This window comes from Mauremys reevesii, linkage group 5 (genome assembly GCF_016161935.1).
Source record: "Mauremys reevesii isolate NIE-2019 linkage group 5, ASM1616193v1, whole genome shotgun sequence".
Classification (NCBI taxonomy): domain Eukaryota; kingdom Metazoa; phylum Chordata; order Testudines; family Geoemydidae; genus Mauremys; species Mauremys reevesii.
This window is the reverse complement of record NC_052627.1, coordinates 11799884-11825465: the sequence shown is the minus strand read 5'-3', so window position 1 is coordinate 11825465 and position 25582 is coordinate 11799884. Positions and strand designations below refer to the sequence as shown.

General features: G+C 49.5%; 2 protein-coding genes across 2 annotated transcripts in view; one reads left to right on the top strand and one right to left on the bottom strand.

Moving 5' to 3' along the window:
• LOC120406410 (growth-regulated alpha protein-like) overlaps nt 1-25582 on the bottom strand; it is a 145371-nt gene that overhangs the window by 106819 nt on the left and 12970 nt on the right. The gene's annotated exons all lie outside the window — the stretch shown is intronic.
• On the top strand, nt 17173-19925 carry LOC120406414 (growth-regulated alpha protein-like). Its single transcript, XM_039541263.1, has 4 exons — nt 17173-17289; nt 17616-17742; nt 17841-17924; nt 18970-19925. Exons 1-4 carry the CDS (start codon nt 17214-17216, stop codon nt 18986-18988), a joined length of 306 nt encoding a protein of 101 aa, XP_039397197.1. The 5' UTR covers nt 17173-17213; the 3' UTR covers nt 18989-19925.

Sequence of the window (25582 nt, the reverse complement as noted above, 5' to 3'; positions counted from 1 at the left end):
CCGGGGTTTGTTGCAGGGTTTTGTTCCTGGGTTGGTGTTTTTGTTGAGTGGTGTGTAGTTGCCGGTGAGTATTTGCTTCAGGTTGGGGGGCTGTCTGTAAGGGATGACTGGCCTGTCCCCCAAGGTCTGTGAGAGTGAGGGATTGTCCTTCAAGATAGGTTGTAGATCCTTAATGATGCACTGGAGAGGTTTCAGTTGGGGGCTGTAGGTGACAGCTAGTTACATTCTGTAACTTTCTTTATTGGGCCTGTCCTGTAGTAGGTGACTTCTGGGTACTCTTCTGGCTCTCTCAACCTGTTTCTTCACTTCACCAGGTGGGTATTTTACTTTTAAGAACGCTTGATAGAGATCCTGTAGGTGTCTGTCTCTGTCTGAGGTATCGAAGCAAATGTGGTTGTATCTTAGAGGTTGGCTGTGGACAGTGGATCATGTGGTGTGGTCCGGATGAAAGCTGGAGGCATGTAGGTAAGTATAGCGGTCAGTAGGTTTCCAGTATAGGGTGGTGGTTATGTGACCATCACTTATTAGCACAGTAGTGTCTAGGAAGTGGACCTCTTGTGTGGACTGGTCCAGGCTGAGGTTGATGGTGGGGTGGAAATTGTTGAAATCTTGGTGGAATTCATCAAGGGCCTCCTTCCCATGGGTTCAGATGAAGATGTCCTCGATGTAGCACAAGTAGAGTAGGGGCGTAAGGGGACGAGAGCTCAGGAAGCGTTGTTCTAAGTCAGCCATAAAAATGGTGTCATACTGTGGGACTATGCAGGGTACCCATAGCAGTCCTGCTGACTTGAAGGTATACATTGTCCTCACCCACAACCATTTCACATTTGGGGACAAAGTCTCCAAGTTCAGCCTCCAGGTTTGCCGTGATGGTATCGAGGATGCTATTCCTGATGGCTTGTAGTCAGTCTTTGTGTGGGATGTTGGTGTAGAGGGCTTCACATCCATAGTGGCCAGGGTGGTGTTTTCTGAAAGATCGCCGATGGATTGTAGTTTCCTCAGGAAGTCAGTGGTGTCTCGAACATAGCTGGAAGCGCTGTTAGCGTAGGGCCTGAGGAGAGAGTCTACATAGCCAGATAATCCTGCTGTCAGGGTGCCAATGCCTGAGATGATAGGGCATCTACAGTTTGGGGTAGCAGATAGAATACCCCTGGTCAGGGCTCCAGGGGTGTGTCAGTGTAGATTTGTTGTGTTTCTTTAGGGAGCTTCTTGAGAAGATGTTGTAGTTTCTTTAGGGCTTTTGCCAGTTTAGAAATGTTGTAAAAAATTCATTCCCCTAAGGGACTTTAGTTTCTAGTGTAGACCTGGCCTTAATCTTACATTTATTCCCAATGCCAAAGAAGCTCACAAGATCCACTCTTATGACATATTCCCAGAAGCACAAGTAATCCCACCTGTAGGATAACTGAGGTAAGTAGGTACAACCAAACACTTCTAACTGATAGGGATCTGTACATTGAACAGCTGCCTTTTGGATGATACCTTTTTCTGGTTTATTTTATGCCAGTATGTGTCAGCTTTTAGTCAGGACGCATTTAGATTGCAATACGTATCAGTTCTCTGTTTGTTATATCCCTTTGTAGTATTTACTTAAGGAATAACCATAGTTCTGTGTGTCTTTCTTATTGCTGACAATGAACAATTAGGAGTCACAGCTGTCCCTTTACGGGGGTACATTTAGAAAAGAATGGTAGATCAGCTCTTATTTTATCTCAATTGTATATTCTGTCCCGATCAAGGGCCAAGAAATGTCAACTATTTTTTGCATGTAGTGTACCGGGAGTTGAAGTCTATAAAGCATAACTTAGAAAATAGCTACTTTTTCCTCTCGGAATGTGGCTGGTGAACCATAGTAATGATCTGAACCACAGTGCTTAATTGAACGAAGACGGTCCATGATGGAAAGAATAGCAGAACTAAGGGCAAGTGCATCAGAGTGAATCTGATTCCTACACCAGTTTGTGGCCTTCATCTTCTCCTGTGCTGGGGCAGCCGTGTGCCACTCCAGCGGGGTGCACCTGCCCTGAAAGCCTGGCTCCCAGCAAGATCATTCCATCGCTGGGGAATTGCTAAGCGGCCCATGTAAAGCCTCCTAGCAGCTCTAGGGAGGGTTTCTGCCACTGCCTGTGAATTTTAGGCTGCTCGTACTTGCGGCGGGACACCAGCTCAGTTCAGAGCTGCTTCCAGATTGGGAGTGGGGGGTGTGATGACCTAAAAGTGAGTGAAGCCGACTTTTCCACTCTCCCTACACAGCAGCACTCAGGGCCAGCTTTTTAAAGGCAACTAAGCGTTAGGTGACTAATAGAATTTTCAGAAGCACCCAGATGCCTACAGCCCCGGGGAGAGGCGCAGCACAAATGTGTCTAGGAGCCTAAAGATGAAGGTAGGTGCCTAGTTGGATTTTCAACAGCGCCTAATCAGGCTAAATGCCTAACTCTCCTTGAAACCAACAGAATTAGGCACCTAACCTGCTTAGGTGTATGTGAAAATCCCATTAGAAGCCTCAATACCCCTGTAAATCTCACCTTCAGTGCACCTGACTCAGCGGAGGTACACTCCTGATTGATATCAGTATAGGTGAGATCTGAATCAGTTTCCTCTTCTTGAGCTACTGGGCTCTTTAAAAAGCAAACAAAAAAGTAACTGGAGAGAACCTAACACTTTACAAATTGGTTTTGTGACTCAGGCCAGTTACTTGGTTTTACAAGACTATTTTGGGGATTATTGTTAGAGGGAGAAAACATTGGATTTCCAGCATTGCAATGCAGAGCATTTTATCTTTAGCAAGATAACAAGAGTCAAGCACCTTGGCTATATCTGCCTGCAGGACAAATGACTGACATCTGAAGCGAGGTCAAGTCCATCTAGCCACTTAAAAAAAAGAGAGAGGGAGAGAGAAAGAGGTTATTTTGGAGACCTAGCCCACGTATCTAGAAGAATTACTGGATTTCCACATAAGTGCAGCAGTGACTACTATCAAAGCAAGGTTCAGGAAGCTGAAGAGCTGAACTAATCCAATTTCAAATATCAGAGTCAGGGCCGGATTAAGGTTATGAGGGGCCTACGGCTAATGGGAGGGTAGGGCCTAAATGTGAATGACATATTGCAAACAAAATTATGAAGTCATCAAACATTTTTTCTACACACATTTACATATTTTTATTTCTGTAGAATTAACAAGTTTATTCTAGTCTCACGACACTCAATTCTCCAAACAGATACTTCCGAGTAAGAGGCAGCACGAATGATGCTACGCTGTCCTTCTCTAAGGTAGTGGAGTGCTCCTCTGAATGAGGACGAACACTGCAACATCCTCCATCCTGCTCCTCTTTCAACCTGGTGCTTCTCCCTTCAGCTCTCCACATGGCACAGTGCAAAGCCAAGCCCTGCAGGTGTTTTTCCCCAAGCTTGGACTCTATACCATATACCCTATCTCGCTCTGACTGCAGTCTGGGAGGCAGCCAACTTTATATTATGTAAAAGAAAACTACTCTGGTGTAAACTCCACTGGAGTAGAGGAAGTAGTAGTGGGAAAATTACATTGGGCGGCATTGTATGGTCTGTTCTAGAATGTGTGATCAGCAGCTCTGACATGAGGTTTCTTAAGCATGAGTTCTGTGTGCACCAGCCCCCTAAGGTTTGCATCTGTTTGTTTTAAGCTTTCTGTAAGAAAAAGGTAACAGCTAGAAGGGACACAGATCTTTAGATGGTTGCCCTGTCAGAATATTTAGCACTTCTGTACTAGATTAGCTTTTCAAAAATCACTGTAAAAACATTAAACAAACTTAATCTAAAGCCTTTCAGCTTTTGAATGACTAGGAGTTTACAAAAGAGAGCTATTCCCTGTTGTGTTCTCTGTCCCACTGAACAAAAAGACTTCCTTGAAAACCAGCATCTTAAAAGAACCATTAAGTATATTTCAAAAGAACAATCCAGCGAGGCTGCTGTAGTGACACCCTTGTTACATCAGGCCTGGGGTTTGTTTATAAGGCTGGTGTAGAATGAAGGGAGCGCTTCCTGTTTTGTTTACATGTGTAAATCAAGCAGACCTTGCTTTTTTTTATTTCCCTTAAAGTGCTCAGAGATTCTGCTTATACCAGGTGTGAAAAAGCAGATGGGACCAAAATTTATTCTTGTGCAAAAGTCTGTTCTCCCTGAAGTCAATAAGACTACACAGTGGTGTATCCTGTTATAGTGGAATGGCAAACATGTACATTGTATATCTCCCCTTTCTAACTAAAAAACCCATCACATGAGAAAAAAACCTTGTGTAATGCAAATGAAGAACTTTAATAGGGAAGTGCTAATTCTTTCCTGTTTCAAAGCAAGTGGTCATTGTGCGTGATCAGAGATCAAAGAGTAAATGCGCTCCTCTCTCTCTGCCAGCAAAGAAAGAGACCAAGTGGATAGCCAAACTATTTGTTTTTTTGTGAGAAGAAGCTATAAGTACAGACACAAGGAAAAGTTCTTCACCTCTGGACTGTTTGTATTGTAATAGGGCAGAACAGCTGAACGAGAAGATGGAGATCCCCAGAGTTATCCTGGGTAGCCCCAAAAGACTTCTGAGAAAATGGCAGATCACAACATCTCTGCTCCCATTTGAAATTATAGACTGTGACTCACCCGTACATATAGTTGTACCTGCTTTAACCTCTCAATAACTCTCATCACCCTTTAGTTAACTTCCTACAGAATTAGCTCCCTTCATTGGCTTTGGTGTGAGACTACGATGCAACTCGAGCTGGATGAGTGACTGATCTCTTGGGACTGGTCTTATCTGAAATATTTTGTGATTTTGGGTGTAAGTGACCATTGATCACACAGCACGGCTTGCCTGGGTAGCAAGACAGACACTTCAATAAGGAGACTGTCTGTGACTCCATTCTAAGGCTGCTGTGGTACTTTGGGAGTTCACATTTGTTACTGGGTTAGGGGAACCTAATTATAGAACATACCACCAGGCTGGGGTGTCTGCCCTGCTTTTGCCAGTCTGCCCTGAGGCAGGCACTCGCGGTTCTGAGTCACTCCAGACAGCATGACAAGGATGTCAGATGGTACAATTAAAAAAAACAACAGCAGAATTTGAATGGCCATAATGCCATTTCTGAATCTCCTCTTCTTCCTGCCCTTGAATTCTTGCCTAGTTATGTCACCTGATTTCCATCTGTAAACTCTGTAGGGCAAGGCCCCTATGTTGCACACATTTTGTAGTGTGTCTTGCATTTTAAGCACTAGATTATAACAGCGATGCTTACAAACTATGGAAGAAATCTATTCACCTTCTAAGAAGAATTCACCAAGTCAGATAATTTGCTCCCCTTTAAAAATTGCACCAGAGCATAAATATAACAAAAGATTGTTCCAGGCATGTTCTAGGGATTAAATGGACCTTTTCATTCTGGAATTTCCATTGTATGCGCCTAATAGGTTTATTTAGTTTTTTTTAAATAAATACATGTTTTCTAAAATGTACCTGGCCTTTATTTCCATTCATTAGCATATATTACATACCTTGGTCTTAAATTATGCATGCAATTAAATCCTGTGAATTTGCCCAAGGGCTCAGCTACACTGTCTAAATTTGCACCGGGATGGAGTTATGGGCCGGAGTGTTTAGACTGAACCTTGTATCAGCTCACTGGGAATTCTGCACTCAGTGGTGGCTCGGTTGGACTCTATGTTGCTTAAGTTCCATTTCAAGTGAAACAAAATGACTTGGGCAGTTGATACTTAGCAGCAGCTAAATTGTTAGGAATATTCACCCCCTCGGGAAGACAAATTTGGTTATAAGCATCAATAAGAAATAACCTTCTGTCTCTGAAATAAATATTAAAAGTATCGTTTGTAACCGCTCCATCTCAAACCATGTCCCCAGATTAAATTATGAGTTAGCACAACGATTTATCTTATATGGAATGGGGAAAAAAGAGGATTCTTGCATAAGTCAAAATAATTTCCAGCTCAAATCCTGATTGGATGAGCCTTTTCTTTAGAGAAGTAGGGGAAGGCACATTACAAGGTAGCGCCTCACTGTTCTTCAACTCAATGGATCACCTATATTGGAAAGGCACAGAGGAAGCCTGGGTCTGGTCCTATTCAGTGGAGAGAGGGCGATAAAGGCCTGGGAAAGCCTATTCCAAGGGAATTTAAGGTGAGTGAAACCACAGGTGGTCTAAGTGTGCTCTCAGTTTCACCAGTGGGGTACATCAAAGGGAGTGGAGTTCAGAAGTGAGATCAGAATCAGGTCCCTGCTGTCTCAGAAGGCCCGGAAACTCACCTGCAATTCCAACTCTCCCACCTACACCCCTGCTTCCGTTCTCTCTGACGCAAACACTTCTAATGCTGCACCCAGATCAGCAGAGCAACACTTTCCCTCCCTGAGCTACAAATATTTTTTCTCTAAATGACTCTGACTCCTCCATATAAGCGAGGTTGTTAACAGAACTGGCTTTGGCCAGATCCAATCTGAATAAAGGAGGGGCAAACTCTGCTTACGCATCTCAGCCCTGGCATGCAACACACCTGCTCTTCAGGCTGACTCTCTCCTGAGCAAACCACCAGTTGTGCCAAATTACAGGGTGGTTTCATAAAGTGGGTCAAGCAGCCTCCCCAGGGCTTCTGACTTGAGGGGGTTGTTTTGCATTATGTAAAGTTCAATCGTTTTAGAATCCAATTAGCAGTGCCCATGGGATTGTCTCCTGAATCATTTGGTCATACACTCAGGGCAGCCAGACATTGGACAGTCCCAACAGGAACTGTGGCCTATAGACAAGCTATTCTAGCAGTCTGTGTTCATTACATCACTGGTTGGCAATGCCACGGTGTTCACTGTTCCACTGTACTGTACATAGGTGTTTGACACTAATGAATATGGGGAACAGATTCCGGAAAATCTTTGGAGCAGCGATTGTCTTCTTGTCTTGAAGCAGTGATTGTCTTCAAACTGTTTGAATGACAGCCTTCTGTTGCTTGGGCCATCCTCTGGAGTGGAGTGGCTGGGTGCCCAGAGCCTCCCCGCCCCAATTCTGCATTCTTGGGCGTCTGGGTGAGGAGGCTATGGAACATGGGCAGGAGGGTAGGCGGTTAGACAGTGGATGCAGCAGGGGTCTGTGCTCTTGTTGGCTTTCCTGCAGCTCCAACAGATGCTGCTAGAAGCCTAGTTAATTTTTGGTGCAAACACCCACTCGACTAGCCAGCAGCACACAGCAGCTGCTTCATCATGTCCGTTTGCTCCCCCATTAGCCTCAGCATCGCATCCTGCCTCCGCTCTTCTCACTCACTTAATTCTTTCTTGGCTTCTGCCACTGAAGGCCTCCATGCATTAAGCTGGGCCCTATCAGTGCAGGAGGACAGCATGAGCTCGGAAAACATGTCATCGCGAGTGCGGTTTTTTTCATGTTCTAATCTGCAATAACCTCAGGGATGCAGATGATAGGGGGAGCGTAGAAACATTCTATGCTCTGTATCAGAGGGGTAGCCATGTTAGTCTGGATCTGTAAAAGCAGCAAAGAATCCTATGGCACCTTATAGACTAACAAATGTATTGGAGCATGAGCTTTCGTGAGTGAATACATGTAGTGGAAATTTCCAGAGGGGTGTGTGTATATATATATATATATATATATAATATGCAAGCAAGGGGCAGGCTAGAGATAAGGAGGTTAGTTCAATCAGGGAGGATGAGGCCCTCTTCTAGCAGTTGAGGTGTGAAAACCAAGGGAGGAGAAACTGCTTTTGTAGTTGGCAAGCCATTCACAGAAAGCTCCCGGAGACCAATACCATTGATTTGCATCCGCACTATCCCAAATTAGACCCAGCAAGGTCAGTTTTAGCGCTACTCCCCTCGCCGGGGAGGAGTACAGAAGTTGATTTTAAGAGCCCTTTAGGTCGACGGAACGGGGTTGGTTGTGTGGACGCAGTCATTTTAAAATCGACCTAACATGGCTAAATTCGACCTAACCCTGTAGTGTAGACCAGGGCTAAGACCCTCAGTGAAAGCAGTGGTCTAACCACCGCAAGGGAGAGAACACAATAGAGGGGGCTGCAATAAGCTGTGTGGCTGCAAACAACAGACTTTGCCAGCATCAGCTAAACGACACACACGCCATATCCCAGACTGAAGCCAGGAACTTTGACTTCAGCACCACAAAGCCCCTGCCTCTGGTAGCTAAAGAAGAGCGTTGGTCACCTGTGGTGTTCATCCTATGGATTAGGCCTTCTGGGGTTGCAGTCATGAGCGAGTGACATAGTTACGCTCACTTGAGCAGGTCTGACATACAGATGGCATCAATACACACACACACTTAGCCAATGAAATTGCCCGAAATTAAAAGGGCACCTGATAGCCTCTTGGTGCCCAGATCACAAAGATCACCAGCAATATTGACTGTATCTGCAATAAAACTGAGGCTGGACTAGTCATGGAGACTGTCCTCTCATCCCTAGAGATGGTCTTTTGAGATCAGCAAAAGGAGAAGTGTGCAGAAGCTGACCTGATCACTGGATAAAGAGAGGGCTTGGGGCTACTGGGCTATCCATCCAGTTTTTAATTATGAAGATGGGTTTTTAAATGTTTGAGTAAATTTGGGAATAGACGGTTATGACAAATCGTGGCTTTTTGCTCTGTCTCCAGAGCCTGGGATGGCAGCTCTGTTAATGGTGGATAGGCCAGGATGAAAGCTTCCGACCGAGGCTGAAGTGCAGTGGCTGAGGAGAACTCTAGGAATAGAAGACTGGAGTAGATGCCTATCCACTATGCTGTTGGTGTTGCCATTCAGCGCCACTCCTGAAAAAAATAGAGCACTTTGGGCAAACTCTGCTGCCAACTGAAGTCAATGCTGGGTGCTGAGTGCTCACTCAGCCATTTTGAAAACCAAGTTGCTTAATACAGGCAACTAAATATGTATTTAGGATCATAGTTTTAGGCACCACTAAAAAAATCCATGGCCTGTATTCAAAGAGCTATGGCCACCTTTTCAACGGAGTTCATCACACGACAGCTCCTATTTGGAAAGTCTGGGCTCTCCCCTTGTGTTTAAAGTGCCCATTATCCAGTTGCTCTGGTGGATCCGTGGAGGGCAGGACTCTTTTGGAAATCTGACCATCTAAGTGGGAGCTGAGCAGTTTTGAAAATCCAGCCCAACGCTGCTTTTGGTTGTATTCTTCTAAGGATACCCAAAGTGTCCACTACAACGGCATTCACTTACTGGGAGCAGGGACAGGCCCTACCTTGTCCTGTGTCAAGGACGAACAAAGTTTGCTCAGTTGCTTTCTGATGCCCTCAAAAAACCCAAGAAGAATGTCTTCATTCCCCATCCAGAGTGTGACAGCGACATGAAACAAATTGCTGGGAAGTGGAAAATGTGGCTTGCACATTTATCCTTCGATTACAACATTCATTTTGTGTCCTCTCTGTGTCATCATTTCGAGCAGTTGGCACGCTATCCCCCTACGAAGACGCATGCTTGTGCAGTTACTCCCGTTCCTGTGGTCTTCCGTTTCAGACACTTCAGCATATCCGAGCATGAAATCTGATCCATTGACCTTTGCTGTGCCAATTTTACCGATACAATAGATTAACGTATTCACTGCTGCTCACTGCTTTAATAGGCACTGAACCACCTCAGTCACTCTCATATTTCACCATCTCCTGGCTGTGTAACCAAGCATATGCATACATTGAGGCTTCTAACTATATAGTGGAAGAGTCTAGCCATGAGCTAATCCCAGTTTTGGCATCTAGATGTTGTGCAGATAATTTTCTAGTGTCATGCAGCTCTCACCCTGGAAGGAGTTCACTCTTTCAGGATGAGCACTCGGGTTGTGGTTTCTATTTAATTTTGTGGACAGTTTCTAACCTGAGGCGTGAACCTGTGTTACCTTGAGATGAGTGAGTCTCAAATGATTTGAAGGTTCCTTATCAGAAAACTCTTCTTATTAATTATTAATCATTATTATTATTGCTGTAGCACCTTGAAACCATAGTCAAGGGCCCCATTATGGTAGGTGCCATAGAAACATGGAGTAAAAAATAAAAAGACCACCTTTCTGGCCCCACGAAGCCCTCATGGGTTGGAATCCAAGCCCTAAGCCCTGGATTTTGCCAGTTGCTTCAGTAGGGCAAGATTTCACCTCTGATGTAAAACGAAAATGTACACAAATGCCTTTGGAGTAGAAAACCCACAAGATCAGATCAGCAGGCGTGAGGGAAGCTGGGGGAAGGACTGGGTATCTGCCTCCTGGGACAAATGGAAAGACAATAAATAAATGTAGGTGTCCATCATAAAAAAATGTTGTTGGTTCCTCTCAGATCCTGTTCCCCAATTCATGGTGAAGATTGTCTCCTCTTTCCACCCCTCTGGCCCCAGGACTGATCCTTTGCTAGGGCATGCAGAGGGGCCGTGACAGTCAGCTGTGAAGTGGAGAGGTAACAAGAAGGGCCTGTCTGCGTTAAGTAGGGTGTCTTGCCATGTAGGAGCAGCACCACCCAGGGTATTTCATGAGGCTCCGGGAAGAGCTCCTCACCTTGCTCTGCTCTCAGGCAGCACAAAAAGCAGCACACAGTTAACAGGAAGACGATGCATGTGCAGAACTCTTGTGTGAGGGGAAAGAACACATAATTGTGGGTGGATGGCAGGGAGGTGCTGGGAGCAGGTTAGTAGCACAAGTGAGAAGGGTTGGGAGAACCAAGGCAGAGTGGACTGAAGGAGAGAACAAGCCTGGCCTGGGAGAAGGAGACGGAGGACCCATCTAGGGACGATCAGAGATGGGGGAACGGGCAGAAGGTGGTGAGAAGCAGATATGGAGAGTGTGGAGACCAACGGGGATGGGAGAGGGACAGGCAGGGCAGGGATGATGTGTGTGAGACAGAACAGCAAGGGCAAGGGAAGCAGAGGAGGGGAACAGGAAGAATGAAGAGAAAACAGGGAAAGAGGAGGAGACAGAATCAAACAAGCTTCACAGCCAGGCAAGAGGTGAGTTCCCTCTAGAACAGGCCTGCACAACTCGTAAAGCGGCGAGGGCCACATTACTCCAAAGAAAACAGCTGAGGGCCGAACCTCCCCGGCCCCGTGGAAACACACCCCCCCCCTCCCTGCCAGCACCTCCTGGCCTCCCGCCCCAGCAACGCCCAACCCTGCAGAAACAAATCCTCCTTCCCCAGCACCCCAAATTAGCTGTGGGCCAACAGGAAAGTTGGGGGTAGGGAGGTGATACTTTATTTTAAATCAGCCAGGGGCTTCCAGCTGAAGAGGTGGCTGGGAGCGCTCAGGGGCAAATTAAAGAGCCCGGGGCTCCGGCGGCTGGGGGAACCCAGAGCTGTATGGGGCTGGGGCAGGGATTTAAAGGGCCCAAAGCTCCTGCCACTGACGGGAGCTCCAGCCCTTTAAATCCTGGCCCCCCGCCCGGCCGCTGGAGCCCTGGCTGTGATTTAAAGGGCTCTGGGCTGCCCCTGGCTGGGATTCAAAGGGCTCTGGGCTGCCTGAAGCCACGGGGAGCCCTGAGCCCTTTAAATCCCAGCTGCGGCCGGGATTGAAAGGGCTCTGGGCTGCCCGCAGAGCGTGTGCGGGGGATTTAGAATCCCTCCGTGGGCCGTATGTTGTGCAGGCCTGGGCTAGAAGAACTTATACACGTTTCAGGGCTGGAGAAGCACCGGGGGGCTGAGCCGCCTGAGCTAAGGCAAGAGAGCTGGACATGGGGTGGGAAGACAAAGGAGACACCCAAGAGGGAGGGGATGCGGAGAGATCTCCTTTCTCTCTGCACTTGGCTTGGCTTTCCTTCCCCACCCCCATTCCCTCACCCACTGCATTTGGAGTAGCTGCCTCACCTCTGCCTGCCTACAACTCCCTGGCAGGCTTCAGGCGCTCAGCCTCCTTTTGGCTGCCAGCCGTGCTGGGTAGTTGTGTAACGTGACTATTGCTGGCTCTGGCTCCAGGGGAATGTGCTCACTTTATTTTCTGAGCTGTGGTTAAATAATTGGTGTTTTCCTGGTGGCTAACTGCTCTGGATTCTGTGGTTACACACCATGATCGGACTTACTTGGAGTGATCTAGTTACTATTATTAGCTTCTTTCTTCCCTCCTTTCCTTTTCTCACCACTGGAATCATTTCGGCGTGTCTCCCACAAGGACGTTACGTTTGTTGCTTTGGGTTGGTTCACCACCTAGCTGTGAAACTGGGATGCCTTCTCCTCGGTTCGGTATGTTTGGGGGAGGACACAAAGCACAGGGCCTGCTCCTGTTCTGCCCAATCAGTGGGCCACACGTCCTCCTCCAAAGGGATGTCTGTGTTAAGTAGGATGTCTTGCCATGTAGGAGCAGCACCGCCCAGGGTATCTCATGAGGCTCTGGGGAAGAGCTCCTCACCTTGCTCTGCTATCAGGCTGCAAAATCACCTTATGCGTGATGCTGTTGGTATCCGGACTCCAGCCCATCTGGCTTAGTGTAGAGAACAGAGCTGTGGAGTCCTATCCCCAGACACTGCATCACTCCACTGTCCTGACTCTAAGATGAGCGATTTTGGGACCGTGCTCTAGAATCCCGTCGTACTTTTCTATACAAGGGATGGCACACGCCTGTCCTCACTAGCCAGGGAGAAGATATCAGGACCTTGCCAGCAACAATTCTTTTGAACGCCTCACAAGTGCTAAGCAGATTCATGTTTTGGCCAAAACTGGACAAAACGTGGTGAACAGATCTTTAAAAAAAAAAAAAAAAGCGCCCCAACCTTTCCATCTCCAGCATCAGCTCCTTCATAGCACAAGCCTCATTGAAGAACATTATGCAGATACCTCTGCTTCCACTGACAGCTCCTTTAAAGCCTGCAGCGTAATCTCAGGCCTTTTTCTAATACCATTTCAAAGCACCAGTAGACCGTGCGCGCTGTATTTGGCTCATGGGGACAGAGAGGATGACGCTTATCACCAGACATTTCCTGTCTTGCTATTTCTAAATGTATCAGAGGGGTAGCCGTGTTAGTCTGGTTCTGTAGAAGCAGCAAAGAATCCTGTGGCACCTTATAGACTAACAGACATTTTGCAGCATGAGCTTTCGTGGGTGAATACCCACTTCTTCGGATGCAAGCAGTGGAAATTTCCAGGGGCAGGTGTATATATAAGCAAGCAAGAAGCAAGCTAGAGATAACGAGGTTAGATCAATCAGGGAGGATGAGGCCCTGTTCCAGCAGCTGAGGTGTGAAACCCAAGGGAGGAGAAACTGGTTCTATAATTGGCAAGCCATTCACAGTCTTTGTTTAGTCCTGAGCTGATGGTGTTAAATTTGCAGATGAACTGGAGCTCAGCAGTTTCTCTTTGAAGTCTGGTCCTAAAGTTTTTTTGCTGTAGGATGGCCACCTTAAAATCTGCTATTGTGTGGTCAGGGAGGTTGAAGTGTTCTCCTACAGGTTTTTGTATATTGCCATTCCTAATGTCTGATATGAGTCTGTTATTGCCTCCACCAGAGAACCTGGCTCTGATGTGACAACCACCATCTTGGCTGACAAAACTGGTGTTGGACCCGGGATCTTCAGAGCTAAAAGCCATGAGCTACTGAGGCTGAGCTAAAGTCTCCAAGCTAGGCCTGTAGCAGACTCCTATCCTACATAGAAGGGGCACGGCCGGCGGGGACCTGTAACACACACTCCCTAGTGGATTACACAAGCCCTACTAGTGTAAACATCCCCACATTGCAAATTCTTCTTACTTGCACATCAGCAAAATCTGCAATCTTATTGCTCCAACAGTCACGGAAAGTGAACGCACAATGGGCATTAGCCTGGACGAAGGGAATTCAGTTCAAGCAAATATTTATCCGCCATTTTTGCACTTTAAGTACATCTCTAATTTCTCTGTCATTCAGTATGTGGAAGGTGTTTGTACAAGGCCTCAAAACTAGTTCAGGGCAGATTTAACTTTCAGGCCAAGATTCAGGTCAATTCTTGGGCAAGTTAAACACTTTGGTCACAGGGTTAAGACATTCTGACGCGTCACAATTGTCCTTCTGCCTTGCATTACAGCAAATGGGTTTAGTTAGTTACAACACAGGAAAGTGAACTGGAAGTGACTGAGGAAATAGGCTCCTACTCCCTGAATAATATTGCTGAAGTTACATGTTTGTAGACAAGTCATGTTTGCTGACCAAGGCGATCTTCCTTCTAGATGTCATTAAGCAATTCCCAAGGGTGTCTTTTAGCTCCTTCATGCAATGGGTTGCTGCTGCCTCTTTCGTGAGTTAAGATTACCTCATTCCTGGAGGATGCCTGAAACTCAACTTCATCTTTAAAAAATAAATGTATCTTAAACAGAAACTCTGATGAACTAATGCTGTATCATATTGGAATTCACCAAAAGGCAAGATAGTGACGCATTTTTTTTCAGGGTGAACCTTCAAGTAAGTAAGTGTCGGTTGACATAGTAGGAATGATTTTTCCTTTAAAAATTCACTCACATATTTTGTCCCACATGGGATGGGAACTGTCTAGCAAGGACTGTAACACATGTCAAAAGAGGTCTTGCCAACTTTCCATTCAGCTGCATGAGACTTTACAAAACTGTTGCTGGAAATACAGTTATTCCATTAAAAGCCAAAGTCCAATACTGCGCTCTAGCCTCTGGCCTCACTAGGGAATATCCAATTGTCCAAGATTTGGAAGTAGCATGGGTATTTTCTTAAAAGTGACAGAATGTTTCATAATTCCAAGTAAAATTAGATTTTACTACAGGTGGCTTGGTTATGGTTTTGTTTGAACTTAAAGAGCATTTTTTCATATACTAGAGTTCTCAGCTACTCTTTTATCAAAAAATATATCACTTGCTAAATGCAGGCAATAAATAGTTTTGCTTGATGATATCTGTGATTTCAGATTTTAACAAACTATTGCACACATTTGACAAGGTGGCAGAAAATTGATTGTACTTAAGAAAATACTGCTGAAGATTTCTGTGTGAAACCAGTGGAATTGGAGGTACCTAAAAGAGGTACTTATACTCCCCAGAGAACTTGTTACTGCTGTACGCTTTGCATGTCTATTATTAATTTATGACATACTTGTGTCACTAGACCTGCTAGGGGACAAAAACTGCTGCTTACAGGATTTACAGTTCTGTTCCTGCTACAGGGCATAAATCATTCTATATGACAAAATTCCCCCTCTGTAAGAAACATATAAGAAAGTGGGCTACCCTGCTCTACCAGCTGTGATTACTGTTGCCAGAACAGGCCCAAAACGTGTCATTCAAAAATTTTCATGAAATAAACTAAAAATAAAACCTGCTCCATTTAAACATCAATTGTTTCTCATTCTTTGTCCACCTAAAGCACCAACTGAAGTCAATGGTGAAACCCTGACCCCACTGATGTCTATGAGAGTCTTGCCACTGATTTCAAGGTCGCCGGGATTTTGCCCACTGGCCCATTCTGCTCCTACTGAACCCAAAGTGAGATTTGCTGTTAATTTCAATTGGACCTGGATTGAGTCCCAGAACAGACCTGCTATTGATTTGTTATTTTGAAATGGGAGAAAAGATGGTCACACAGACTATCTGCTGCATAAAGAAAATTAAATTGAAATTTTTACCAAAGGAACAAACTTGACACACGTTGCCAAATATTATAAACTGGGTTGGCAGAAAGACCCACACAATTCTCAGAATTGCTCTAGCTTTGGAAGATGCAGCATTCCTGGGGATTTTCAGTGCACAGCTACTTGTGTGTAAAACTGTTCCTCGCAGTTTGGAATGTGTTGTCATTTTCAGGTGTTTGTGTAATTTGCCCATAAGGTTGCAGAGCAAGAACCGTTTAGGGCTGCCATAGCTGTCAGCTGAGATAGACATCTCACTCCCTGCTCAACTACATTTTAGGCATTAGTGTAATCTAAATAAATAATAAGGTTATGTCAATGATGTGGGATGAATGATTTCTCCCATCCTACTATGTGCTTTCAGTCATTTGCAATAAACCAGACATGGAGTTTTAGCTTCCGTAGAGATCAACTTGAGTAGGAGGAAATACTTCTCCCAGCTGAGCCCAGAGCTCTCCCCACCCCCACCAGATCACTGCTACTCGGCTGGGGCTGATACCGATTTTGGAATTGAAGGAGTTCGAAGGACACAAACTCCAGCAGGATTCTGGGCTCAGCTATGTCGTCATTCCCCCCCCCCAAGCTGAGCAATCACAGGACTGTGCATATTTCAGACCCCCCAGGTTGGTGGCTGCGCCCAGTTCCCCCCCCCCCGGGCGATTCACTGGCTAGGACAGGGGTGGCTGAACTGTCTGACCCTGCGAGCCACATGTGACAAGCTTCAGCAGTTCCAGAGCCGGTGGCACCTGCCGGGGCTCGGGGCCCGTCCTGCCCTGTTGAAGCCCCCAAACCCCCTCCCCGCTGGGCACAAGCCAGAGGTGATGGGGGCACACGGGGGTCACATGCGCCCCAGACTTTTGCCAGGGTTTGCTGGCCCTGCTCGGTCACATGGTGCCACCAGGCTCCCTCCCTTCAGGGCAGCTGCTGGAAGCGGCAAGCCGGGAGCTGCGGCCTGGGAAGAGGCAGCAGGAACAGCGGGGAGCTGCAGGGACCCGCTGCCTTTGCTGCTGCCGCTCCGCGTGGAGCTAAAGCGGCGCCCGGTCCCCGCAGCTTCCCGCTGCTCGCCACTGGCAGCGAACGCCTGGGAGCGGCGGGGAGCGGCCCCGAGCCCGGGTAAGGCGGCAGCGGAGCCCGGGGGGCAGGACTCCCGCTGCCGGGATGGGGACAAACCTGTCAATTGCCCCGGCCCCCAGCGGGCCCCGGTTCTCGCTGCCAGCAGCCCCTGGCCCACCCCACGGCAGGGAACTGGGGGGTGTCAGCCCCTGTGGCCCCCCCGGGCTACGAGACCACGTGAAGCTGAGACCCACCAGCGACCTCCTCCCCCGGCTCCGCGCGCTGCGCTCGGCCGGCCCGTGGGGCCCCGGCGGGCTCCGCTCTGCTGCGGCGGGGCGCGGCCCGGCTGAGCGGCAGCGGGAGCCGGGCGCTGCGGCCGCTGCGCTCGGGGCGCCCTGGCGGCGCCGGGCGGGATTTCCTGGCGCGGCTCCCAGCTGAAGCGGGTTTCTCCGGCCGCTCCGCCCCCTCTGCCCCGGGGATTTCCCGGCCGGGTCCCGCGGGGATAAAAGCGGCCGCGGGGCGCTGCGGTGGCTCAGAGCTGAGCCGAGCCCAGATCCCAGCACCAGCCTCCGCCGCCAGCCCGGACCATGAGCCGCCCCGAGAGCTTCGCCCCCGGCAGCGCCCTGCTGCTGTTGCTAGCGGCCTGCGCCGCGCTGTGCCGGGGTGAGGGGCTCGCTGCGCCGGGGGGGGCCGGGACCGGGACCGGGACCGGGCTGGGGGAGTCTCGCTTCCCACTGGGGCTTGGAAGGACGGATCGGACCCAGCTGTCCGAGAACCGCGGGGGTGGAGGGGACCCAAGGGTCCGAGAGCCGGCCGGATGCGGGGAGTCCAGGGCGGGCTGGATGGGACCCAGGTGTCCCAGAGCCGGCCAGATCCGGGGAGTGCCCGGGCCGGGGGCATGGACCGGACCCAGGGTGTGTCCCGGGCCGCCCCCCTGCAGAGGATCTGGCCGCCGGCAGGAGCTGAGTCTTTCTCCCCCTCCCGGGCAGGTGCCCCCCTGGCCGGCGAGCTGCGGTGCCACTGCCTGCAGACCGAGGCCGCGGTGATCCACCCCAAGCGCGTCGCCCACGTGGAGCTGATCCCCGAGGGGCCCCACTGCGGGGTGCCAGAAGTCATGTAAGTGTCGGGGCCCTGCTGCCCCCCCCCAGCCTGCGCCCCCCTCCCCGCCCCACCAGCCCCGCGCTCACCCCGCTCTCCCCTCTGCCTCCTCGCAGAGCCACCTCGAAGCACGGCAAGAAAGTCTGTCTGGATCCCACCGCGCCCTGGGTCCAGCTGATCGTCACCAAGATCCTGAACAGGTACCTGCCTGGGGGTGTCGCTCTCCCTGTTGTGCCAGCGGCCGGTGTCCCGCGGGTGCAGCTCTAGTGCCGTTGTGCCGTGTCAGGGGAGCATGGGCAGCAGACTCGTGGGAAGCAGGTGTCCGTGTTGCAGGGACAAGGGGCGAGACGGGCCACTGAGTCTTAACCAGTTTCAGAGTAGCAGCCCTGTTAGTCTGTACCCCCAAAAAGAACAGGAGTGCGCGGCACCTTAGAGACTAACAAATGTATTTCTCCTGTGTGCCTGTTCCATGCTGTGCATCCGAAGAAGTGGGCTGTAGCCCAGGAAAGCTCATGCTGAAATAAATGTGTTAGTCTCTAAGGTGCCACAAGGACTCCTGTTCTTTTTGAGTCTTAACCAGTGGATACTGCTCATTACAAACCGCAGCCGGAGCTGGGCCCATCAGTCCAGCTCCATTGTAAGGGGAGAAACCAAGCCCAGGGGCAGGGGCGGCTCTACAAAGTAGGCTGCCCCAAGCAGCGCGGAGCGCTGCGCCGCCCTTCCCCAGTCCCGCGGCGGGTCCCCTCTTCCCGCGGCTCCGGCATCCTGGGGAGGGCGGCATGTGGCTCCGGTGGAGCTCCCGCCGGCATGCCTGCGGCAGGTCCACCGGAGCCGGGGAGAGCGGACCCGCCGCAGGCATGACGGCGGGAGCTCCACCGGAGCCAAATGACGCCCTCCCCAGGATGCCGCCCCAAGCGGGCGCTTGGCCCGCTGGTGCCTAGAGCCGCCCCTGCCCAGGGTTCATGTAGGAAAACGAGTTTAAAGAAGTGTCTGCACCCTTCGCCATGACCCCGGGCTGCTACCTGGGGTTGGCGGGGTCCCTGGCACTAAACGCCATTGATGGGCTGTATCAGCACTGCCCCTGTTCCCCGTGACACACACAGCACCCAGGGGGGCAGCCGGAGGCGAGTGCACAGGGAATGCAGGCGGGGGGCCTGTGGAGGGGAAAGGCACCAGCAGAAATGAGCCCAGGTGAGGTCTTTCCGGATGTCACTTCTAACCCGTGTTCTGTTGTGACTGTTGCAGTAAATCTACCAAGCTGTGAGGGGAGCAGAGGAAATGAACAAGCCACTATAACAGAAACTACCTGTTTGTACACTGGGAAACCAGTGTGAGAGAGCATGGGAACCTGAGGCTGGACAGCTCGCCATGCTGAACTCTTCTTTTGAGGGTCTGAGAGACCAGCCTGCTCCATTCAACTTCAACCTGTTCCACTGAGTTATTGCAACCTGTGCTTATTTATGTATTTATTAATACATCTCTGTAGAGCTCTGCGACAGCTAGGTATTGTGTCAAGCCCTTTAGATCTTCCTGATCACCTGAAGGGATAATGCTGCAGCAGTGGCTCAAGAAATGGCTGCTTGTTAATCTAGTGCACATTCCCAATAGCCCATCCCCTCAGCTCCTCTGAGCAGCTCGAGATGGACAGTACGGTGAAGCTGTGCCTTTCACATTGTGGCTGTGCAGGATGCCTGCTGGCTTGTGAATAACCAGAGCTTCAGATTCTGGAGCTGCCAAGCATTTAGCCTCTGAGCCCACAAATATGGAGGATTGCAAAGTGAAATCCAATTAGAAGAAGCACAGTAACTTGCTACAGTCCTGAAATGTGCTGCCAAGGCACATGTCCCTCGGACACACAGTCATTTGCTTGGTTGGGTGAAACAGCTGCTAGTCTGTTTTCCTTTAATAGAAAAGCAATCTTTATGAGAATGTGGCTTCCAGTCACTAGCTGAAGTTTCTGCAAACTTTTTAGGGTTGTTTTGATGTGTTAACTTATTTCTATGCAATTTAAATATTTGGTATTTATGCTGAAGGTTTAAGAACAGTAAGGTTCTGAAGACCCTTGGACATTTTATGTCTGCATTGTATGACATACTGTCATGTTCTGTGTAGAAGTGGTATTACAAATTGTACTGTACTAAAATGCAGTAATTGTGAGACTGGCGGGAGTTACACATGAAATAAATATTTTCTGATTAAAAGTGGTTGAGTCATCAACTCAGTGAAGTGCTCATGTCCATGTATCTGTCCCAGTGGGACTCCTGGAAACATGTGGTGTGGGTGGGATTTGGTATAGGATACACACCTGCCTTCAAGCTTCATCCCTTTCCCTATTTTATTTAATGTTTGTCTGCATTTAAGACACTTGGGTCCAGAGTTGCAATATTTAAACTCCTCATCTGCAGACCTCATTGTGAAGGGAAATTCAGCCTCAGAAAGTGGTTTGTGGCTATGAAAGCTGCAAGGACTTGCACATTTGCTTAACTTGCTATGAGACTACTCCTGCTTAAAGCACTCCGTGAGATCAGGCACATAATGATTCTTTGCTGTTATAGGAAACAAGACAGCTCCAAGGAAAAAGAGCATAGAAGACACTTGCTTTATATATATAAGTAATTTTCAGGACATGTGCATGCCCCACCCCCTGCCTTTTTTTTTTTAACTGTAGACATTTGTAAAAGTGCAGTGTCCCTTTATCTGGTTCCACCCTAACTGTGTTTCATGGAGGATATTCCCAGAAGGAAGTGTTAGACCCATAGGCACAGACTCACAACATCATCCATGAACATATAATTGAGTGGGTGAAAGATCAACTGCTGCTTCCTTATGGAATTTGGGAGGCTTGCTGCGTCATTATATTAGACGGCCTGTGTGATGGTGGGGTGCTTAACTGTAGACATTTGTAAAAGTGCTGTGTCCCTGTCATAAACAGATGGTTAATGCCTCTTTTACCTGTAAGGGGTTAAGAAGTTCACCTAGCCTAGCTGACACCTGACCAGAGGAACCAATGGGGGAACAAGATGCTTCAAAAGGAAGGAGAGAAGTTTCCTTTGTTTAGAGTCAGTTTCCGTTTTGGCCGTTTGTTTATTTTCTTTGTGTGACTTTGTCTTTGTGCAATTAGAGGAATAATCAAATTGGGAATTCTTTTGTGTACTAAGTTTTTGCCCAGGGGAACATCCTCTGTGTTTTGAATCTGTCTGTGAGAGTAGCTGGTATGCTAATCTCTCCCAGAGGTATTTTTTTTTCTTTTACCTTTCTTTTCTTTAATTAAAAGTCTTATTTTTAAGAATCTGATTGATTTTTTTCTTGTGTTAAGATCCAAGGGGATTGGATCTGGACTCACCAGGTATTGGTGGGAGAAAGCAGGAGGAGGGTGGGAAATAGCTCAGTGGTTTGAACATTGGCCTGTTAAACCCAGGATTGTCAACATCAGAGCATTGATCCAGATCCACAGAAGTCTGGCTCCACCCCTCCTCTATCTAACTCATCTGGCCCCTGAAGTTAAAGGGAGCAACTAGTCAGTAACAACAACAAGATGGAGTGTATGTGTGAGTGCATGAGTGTAATATAGATCATATGCATATGATACAGTATTGATTGATGCACGTATTACCAATGAATGTGGTGTTTGCCTTATTCCCCCTGAAAAGATCCTGTGCAGTACTTTAAGTACAACAACCCCACCTCTCCCTGCACCAGACTCTTCCCCACTCCCTCCCGCTGGGCTCCAACCACTTTCACTTGGTCCTCCCTGCAGACTCCCATTGCCCCTGTACCTGGCACCTCCCTGAGCATACAGATCCCCCACTGAGCTGCCTGTGCCAAGACTGCCCCCCACAGAACCATCTTACCCCCCCCCACAGAACCATCTTACCCCCATCTGGATACCCCCATGCTAAGTCCTCTGCACCTGGATCCTGCTGCTGGGCTGAGCCTCCCTGCCCACACCTGGTGTGCCTGGCACAAAAGGGGCAGGGCCTCGGGGTGTTTCTGGGGCAGGCCTGGCCCTTGTGCCATGTCAGGGTCAGCTTCAGCCTCACTGCCAAGTCCCTGTCCCAGGAGGGTGGGGGAGGCTGCAGGGTGATCTCCCACCTCCATGCAGCCAGTGGCCTGTGCTCCCCACTGCCAGGGTGGAGCCTCCACATTTATTTATTATTATTTTAAAAAATCAGAATTTTAAAATATTATGCACAGCATTTGATGCAGAATTCCCTCAGGAATATGGGGCGCTGTACAGCTGTGATGGTGGGACTGTGCCGGGGGTGCTGGGCAGTAGGGGATCTGTGGGTGGGGGAGCTGGGTGGGGGGTATGGTGTGCAGGGTGCTGTGCAGTTGTGGTGGGAGGTCAGTGGGAGGGGTCTCTAGGCAGTGGGTGCTGGGCATAGGGATCTGTGGGGGAGGTCTCTGGGGCAGGGGGCACTGGCATAAGGGCAGGGCACTGGGCCCGGAGGCAGTGCGGAAGGGTACGCTGGCAGTGCAGGGCTGGGCAGGCCAGTGTGCGTCTGGCAGTGTGGGGTTTGTAAACAATGCCCTTGTGCTGGGCTGAGTGGGGCCACTCCTGCTGCGCTGCCTCTCATTGCCCCCAACCGGCCCCTCACTCTGCAGACCGCCCCCCATCACATGCCCTATTTCCCCAATGGGGGCCCAAAAAGAGTTAAAGCGGCCCTGCATCATGGTATTTCCCTGTTTTCTTAAAGCCAGAAGGAGTTAAAACAAGCAGAATATAGCCACTCGGTCCAACAGAGATAGGACTTTACCTTCCTAGGCTCATCAAGGAAACCTGCACATCACCGGCAACAGGCAAGGGTGGGAACTTAAATTCATAAGGGCTGGAACTAAAAACCATCGATTCAACAGAGACGCTGGTTTCATGGTCCATTACAACAGCTTGGAACAAACCTGCTGCCTAAAATCACTCTCCATAGTCCTAAACCAGCAGACGTGTTATTGCCGCCTTCATTGTAACTCATCTCTTACAACACGTGTTAACGCCTTGAGCTTAACAAACTGCCCCACCTTGTATTTAGCTTGGACACGCTACTTTCTTCGCCAGACCCACGTAAAGAAGAGCTCGGAGACGCTCAAAAGCTTGTCCTTCCTCCGACAGGATTTGGTCCAACAAAAAGCCGTTGCCTCACCAAACTTCTCTCTTTCCTACCCTGGGACCAGTCCAGCTACAACAACCCTGCAACCAACGTCCCCAGGCCGCTAGCCTGTGCGTTCGCCAGTGATTTTGAACAGGTTACTCTGATTGCTGGTAGCTGGGTGTTACCCGTGGTAAAGGCGGACGCTGGGGCTAACCCACAAAACAAAGATTCCCATCCCTTAGGCAGCCGCAGGGAAGGCACCTTCCTACCTACGTTCACACGGCGCTCAGAGCCCTGGTTCAGAGTCCCCAGGCGGAGTCAGCAAAGCAAAGGTCCCCCGCAGCCTGAGCGTGCGATCAGCCTCCAGGGCTCCCAGTCAGTCCACCCCGGCTTCCTTTTCCTCCTCCACCAGCCCGGCCGGGCGGGGCAGGGGGACCCTTCCTTGAGCCCAGGCTTGCTGGAGCTGCAAGCCCCGCTGTTCCCCAAAGGGGTAGGGCACCCCCCTCACCGCCCCGTCCTACCCAACCCAGTGGTGCTGACGGGTGTGGTGCCTTACACTGACCTGCCCCCCGGGCTCCCCGTCTGCTGCCGGCACACTGGCTTGCGCAGCGCTGGCAGGGTTACCCGGTGGAGCTGGCAATCACCCGCCCGCTGCAGGGTGCACAGACACACTCGCATGGTTCGAGCTCTTCCCCTCACGCAAGTGACGGAGCAAAGTCCTTCAGCCGGGCTCTCCTGGGGCTCACGGGAGCGGGCTGCTCGCAGGGACTAGATCACCCGCAGGGCGTTTCTCGCGGCGCGCAGGAGCACCAGTGGAAGGGCACAGCCAGGGCGGCTCTAGACCCCAGCGCGGCAAGCACGCGCGTGGGGCGTCCCTTTCCCGGGGGGCGGCAGGCTGCGGGAGGTCCACCGGAGCCCCGGGGCGACCGGACCTGCCGCCTCCGGGGCGCCTCCCGGGCATGACTGCTTGGGGTGGCCAAACACGTAGAGCCGCCCCTGGGCACAGCCAGTGCACACCCAGTGCACGTTATAGCTCGCACCGCGGGGCTGCTGAGTTCCAGTTCACAGCTGCCAAACAATAACACAGTGGGGCCATTTCGTGAAACCAGCTGTGATTTCAACAAGCAGCTTGGACACCCGTGCCGGGCTGTGACCCCAGCGGTGTCCTCCAGGGCCTTTCAGTAAGAGCGGGATCGCCAGGCCATGCGTGCTACAGGCTGGGGGTACATGGAAGCAGCAGCTGTTTCCGTGTTCCTTGTCCGCCTAAAACACCAAGTGAAGTCACTGCTGAAACCCTGACCCCTCGGAGGTGAAAGGGAATTTCGCCCTTAATTACAGCTGCAGCAGGACGGGGGCTTAGAACAAAGCTGATGTTGGTTTGTCATTGTTAAAGGGAGAAAATGTATTTTCACAGCCTGCTTGCTGCACAAAGAGAAATAAACTGAAAATCAGGTGGCCGAAAATATTCCTTTAATTCTGTCACTTTTTCTCCTCCTGCCAAACAATGGCAAACCAGGGAACACAGGGGCTAGCGGAAAACGCCGAACACGTGACCATGTTTGTGAAATGCAAAACATCCTTGTGGCTCTGTGCCGGTGACACACCTCGCCCATCCGTGGCTTTCCCCCTCTGGCCGCTCGGGTAGGAGGAACGGGACTGTCACTATGCGAGCATCGCCTTCTCCGGGACAGAGCAAACTTTAAAGCCGCTCCTCGCCCACATGCAGCGCCCTTCCTCAGCTTTGCAGTCCCGGGCAGAGAATGCCCCGGGGGGCGAATTTTGATTTCTGAAGCTTGGGTGATATGGGGCTGGATCGTGCAGCTCTTAGGGGAAGCTCCCACTAACTGCAGAGGGAAGTTTTGCCCACGGACTGCAGAATCGGGCTCCATTTCTTTTGTGGACTGAGTTAGTTCAGAGGCGTCTGTGCTTTGAACAGAAAAAAAACAGCCTCGCAATCCCTTCCTTTTTTAAGCTGGTTAATAACATATGTCCTGGGTGGTCTGCACAGCTGCTGCTTGGTCTGCGGGTGTGTTGCAGTTCCCACTGTGAAAGTTACTGGTGACCCCCCTTAACAGCTATTCAGGCCGCCACTAGGGGAAAGCAGAAGCGTCAGGTACACAGTAACCTGAACTTTTGAACTGTCTTTTCTCCTCTGCCTTAAAGCAGAAGGAACTAGCTCCAAGTTGGTTTTCACTGACCAGGTAACGGTTTCACCGGGTCTGGCAACCACCAATGAAGTGTTAACAGGGCATGGTCTTTGTCTGAAAGTGTATAAAAAGTTTGTGAAATGTGTATGAAGCAGAGTTCTTTGTACCTGAGTACAGAACTCTCCTTTTTTTCTGCAGAATAAAGCAATCTTTCCTTATCCCTGTCAGGCTGTTATTGGCTCTCAGCTAGAGGGACCGATATTTCGTAACACCACAGATCACACTGGTTTTACTGTTTTGAACGTCTGGTAATTTTTATGGCTTCTCTCTTCGGCCCATCTGGCTGCCAGAGCAGGAGTTGTTCCCAAGCTCTCACTGGCAGCCTGGAGAGACAGAAGGTCTTGCTCACTGTTAAGTTAGTGCAGGGGGGGTCGGCCACCTTTCAGCAGCGCTGTGCCGAGTCTCTATTCACTCTGATTTAAGGTTCCGTGCCAGTAACACATTTTAATGTTTTTAGAAGGTCTCTTTCTATCAGTCGCTAATATAGAACTAAACTATTGTTGTATGTAAAGTAAATAAGGATTTTTAAATGTTTAAGAAGCTTCATTTAAAATTAAATTCAAA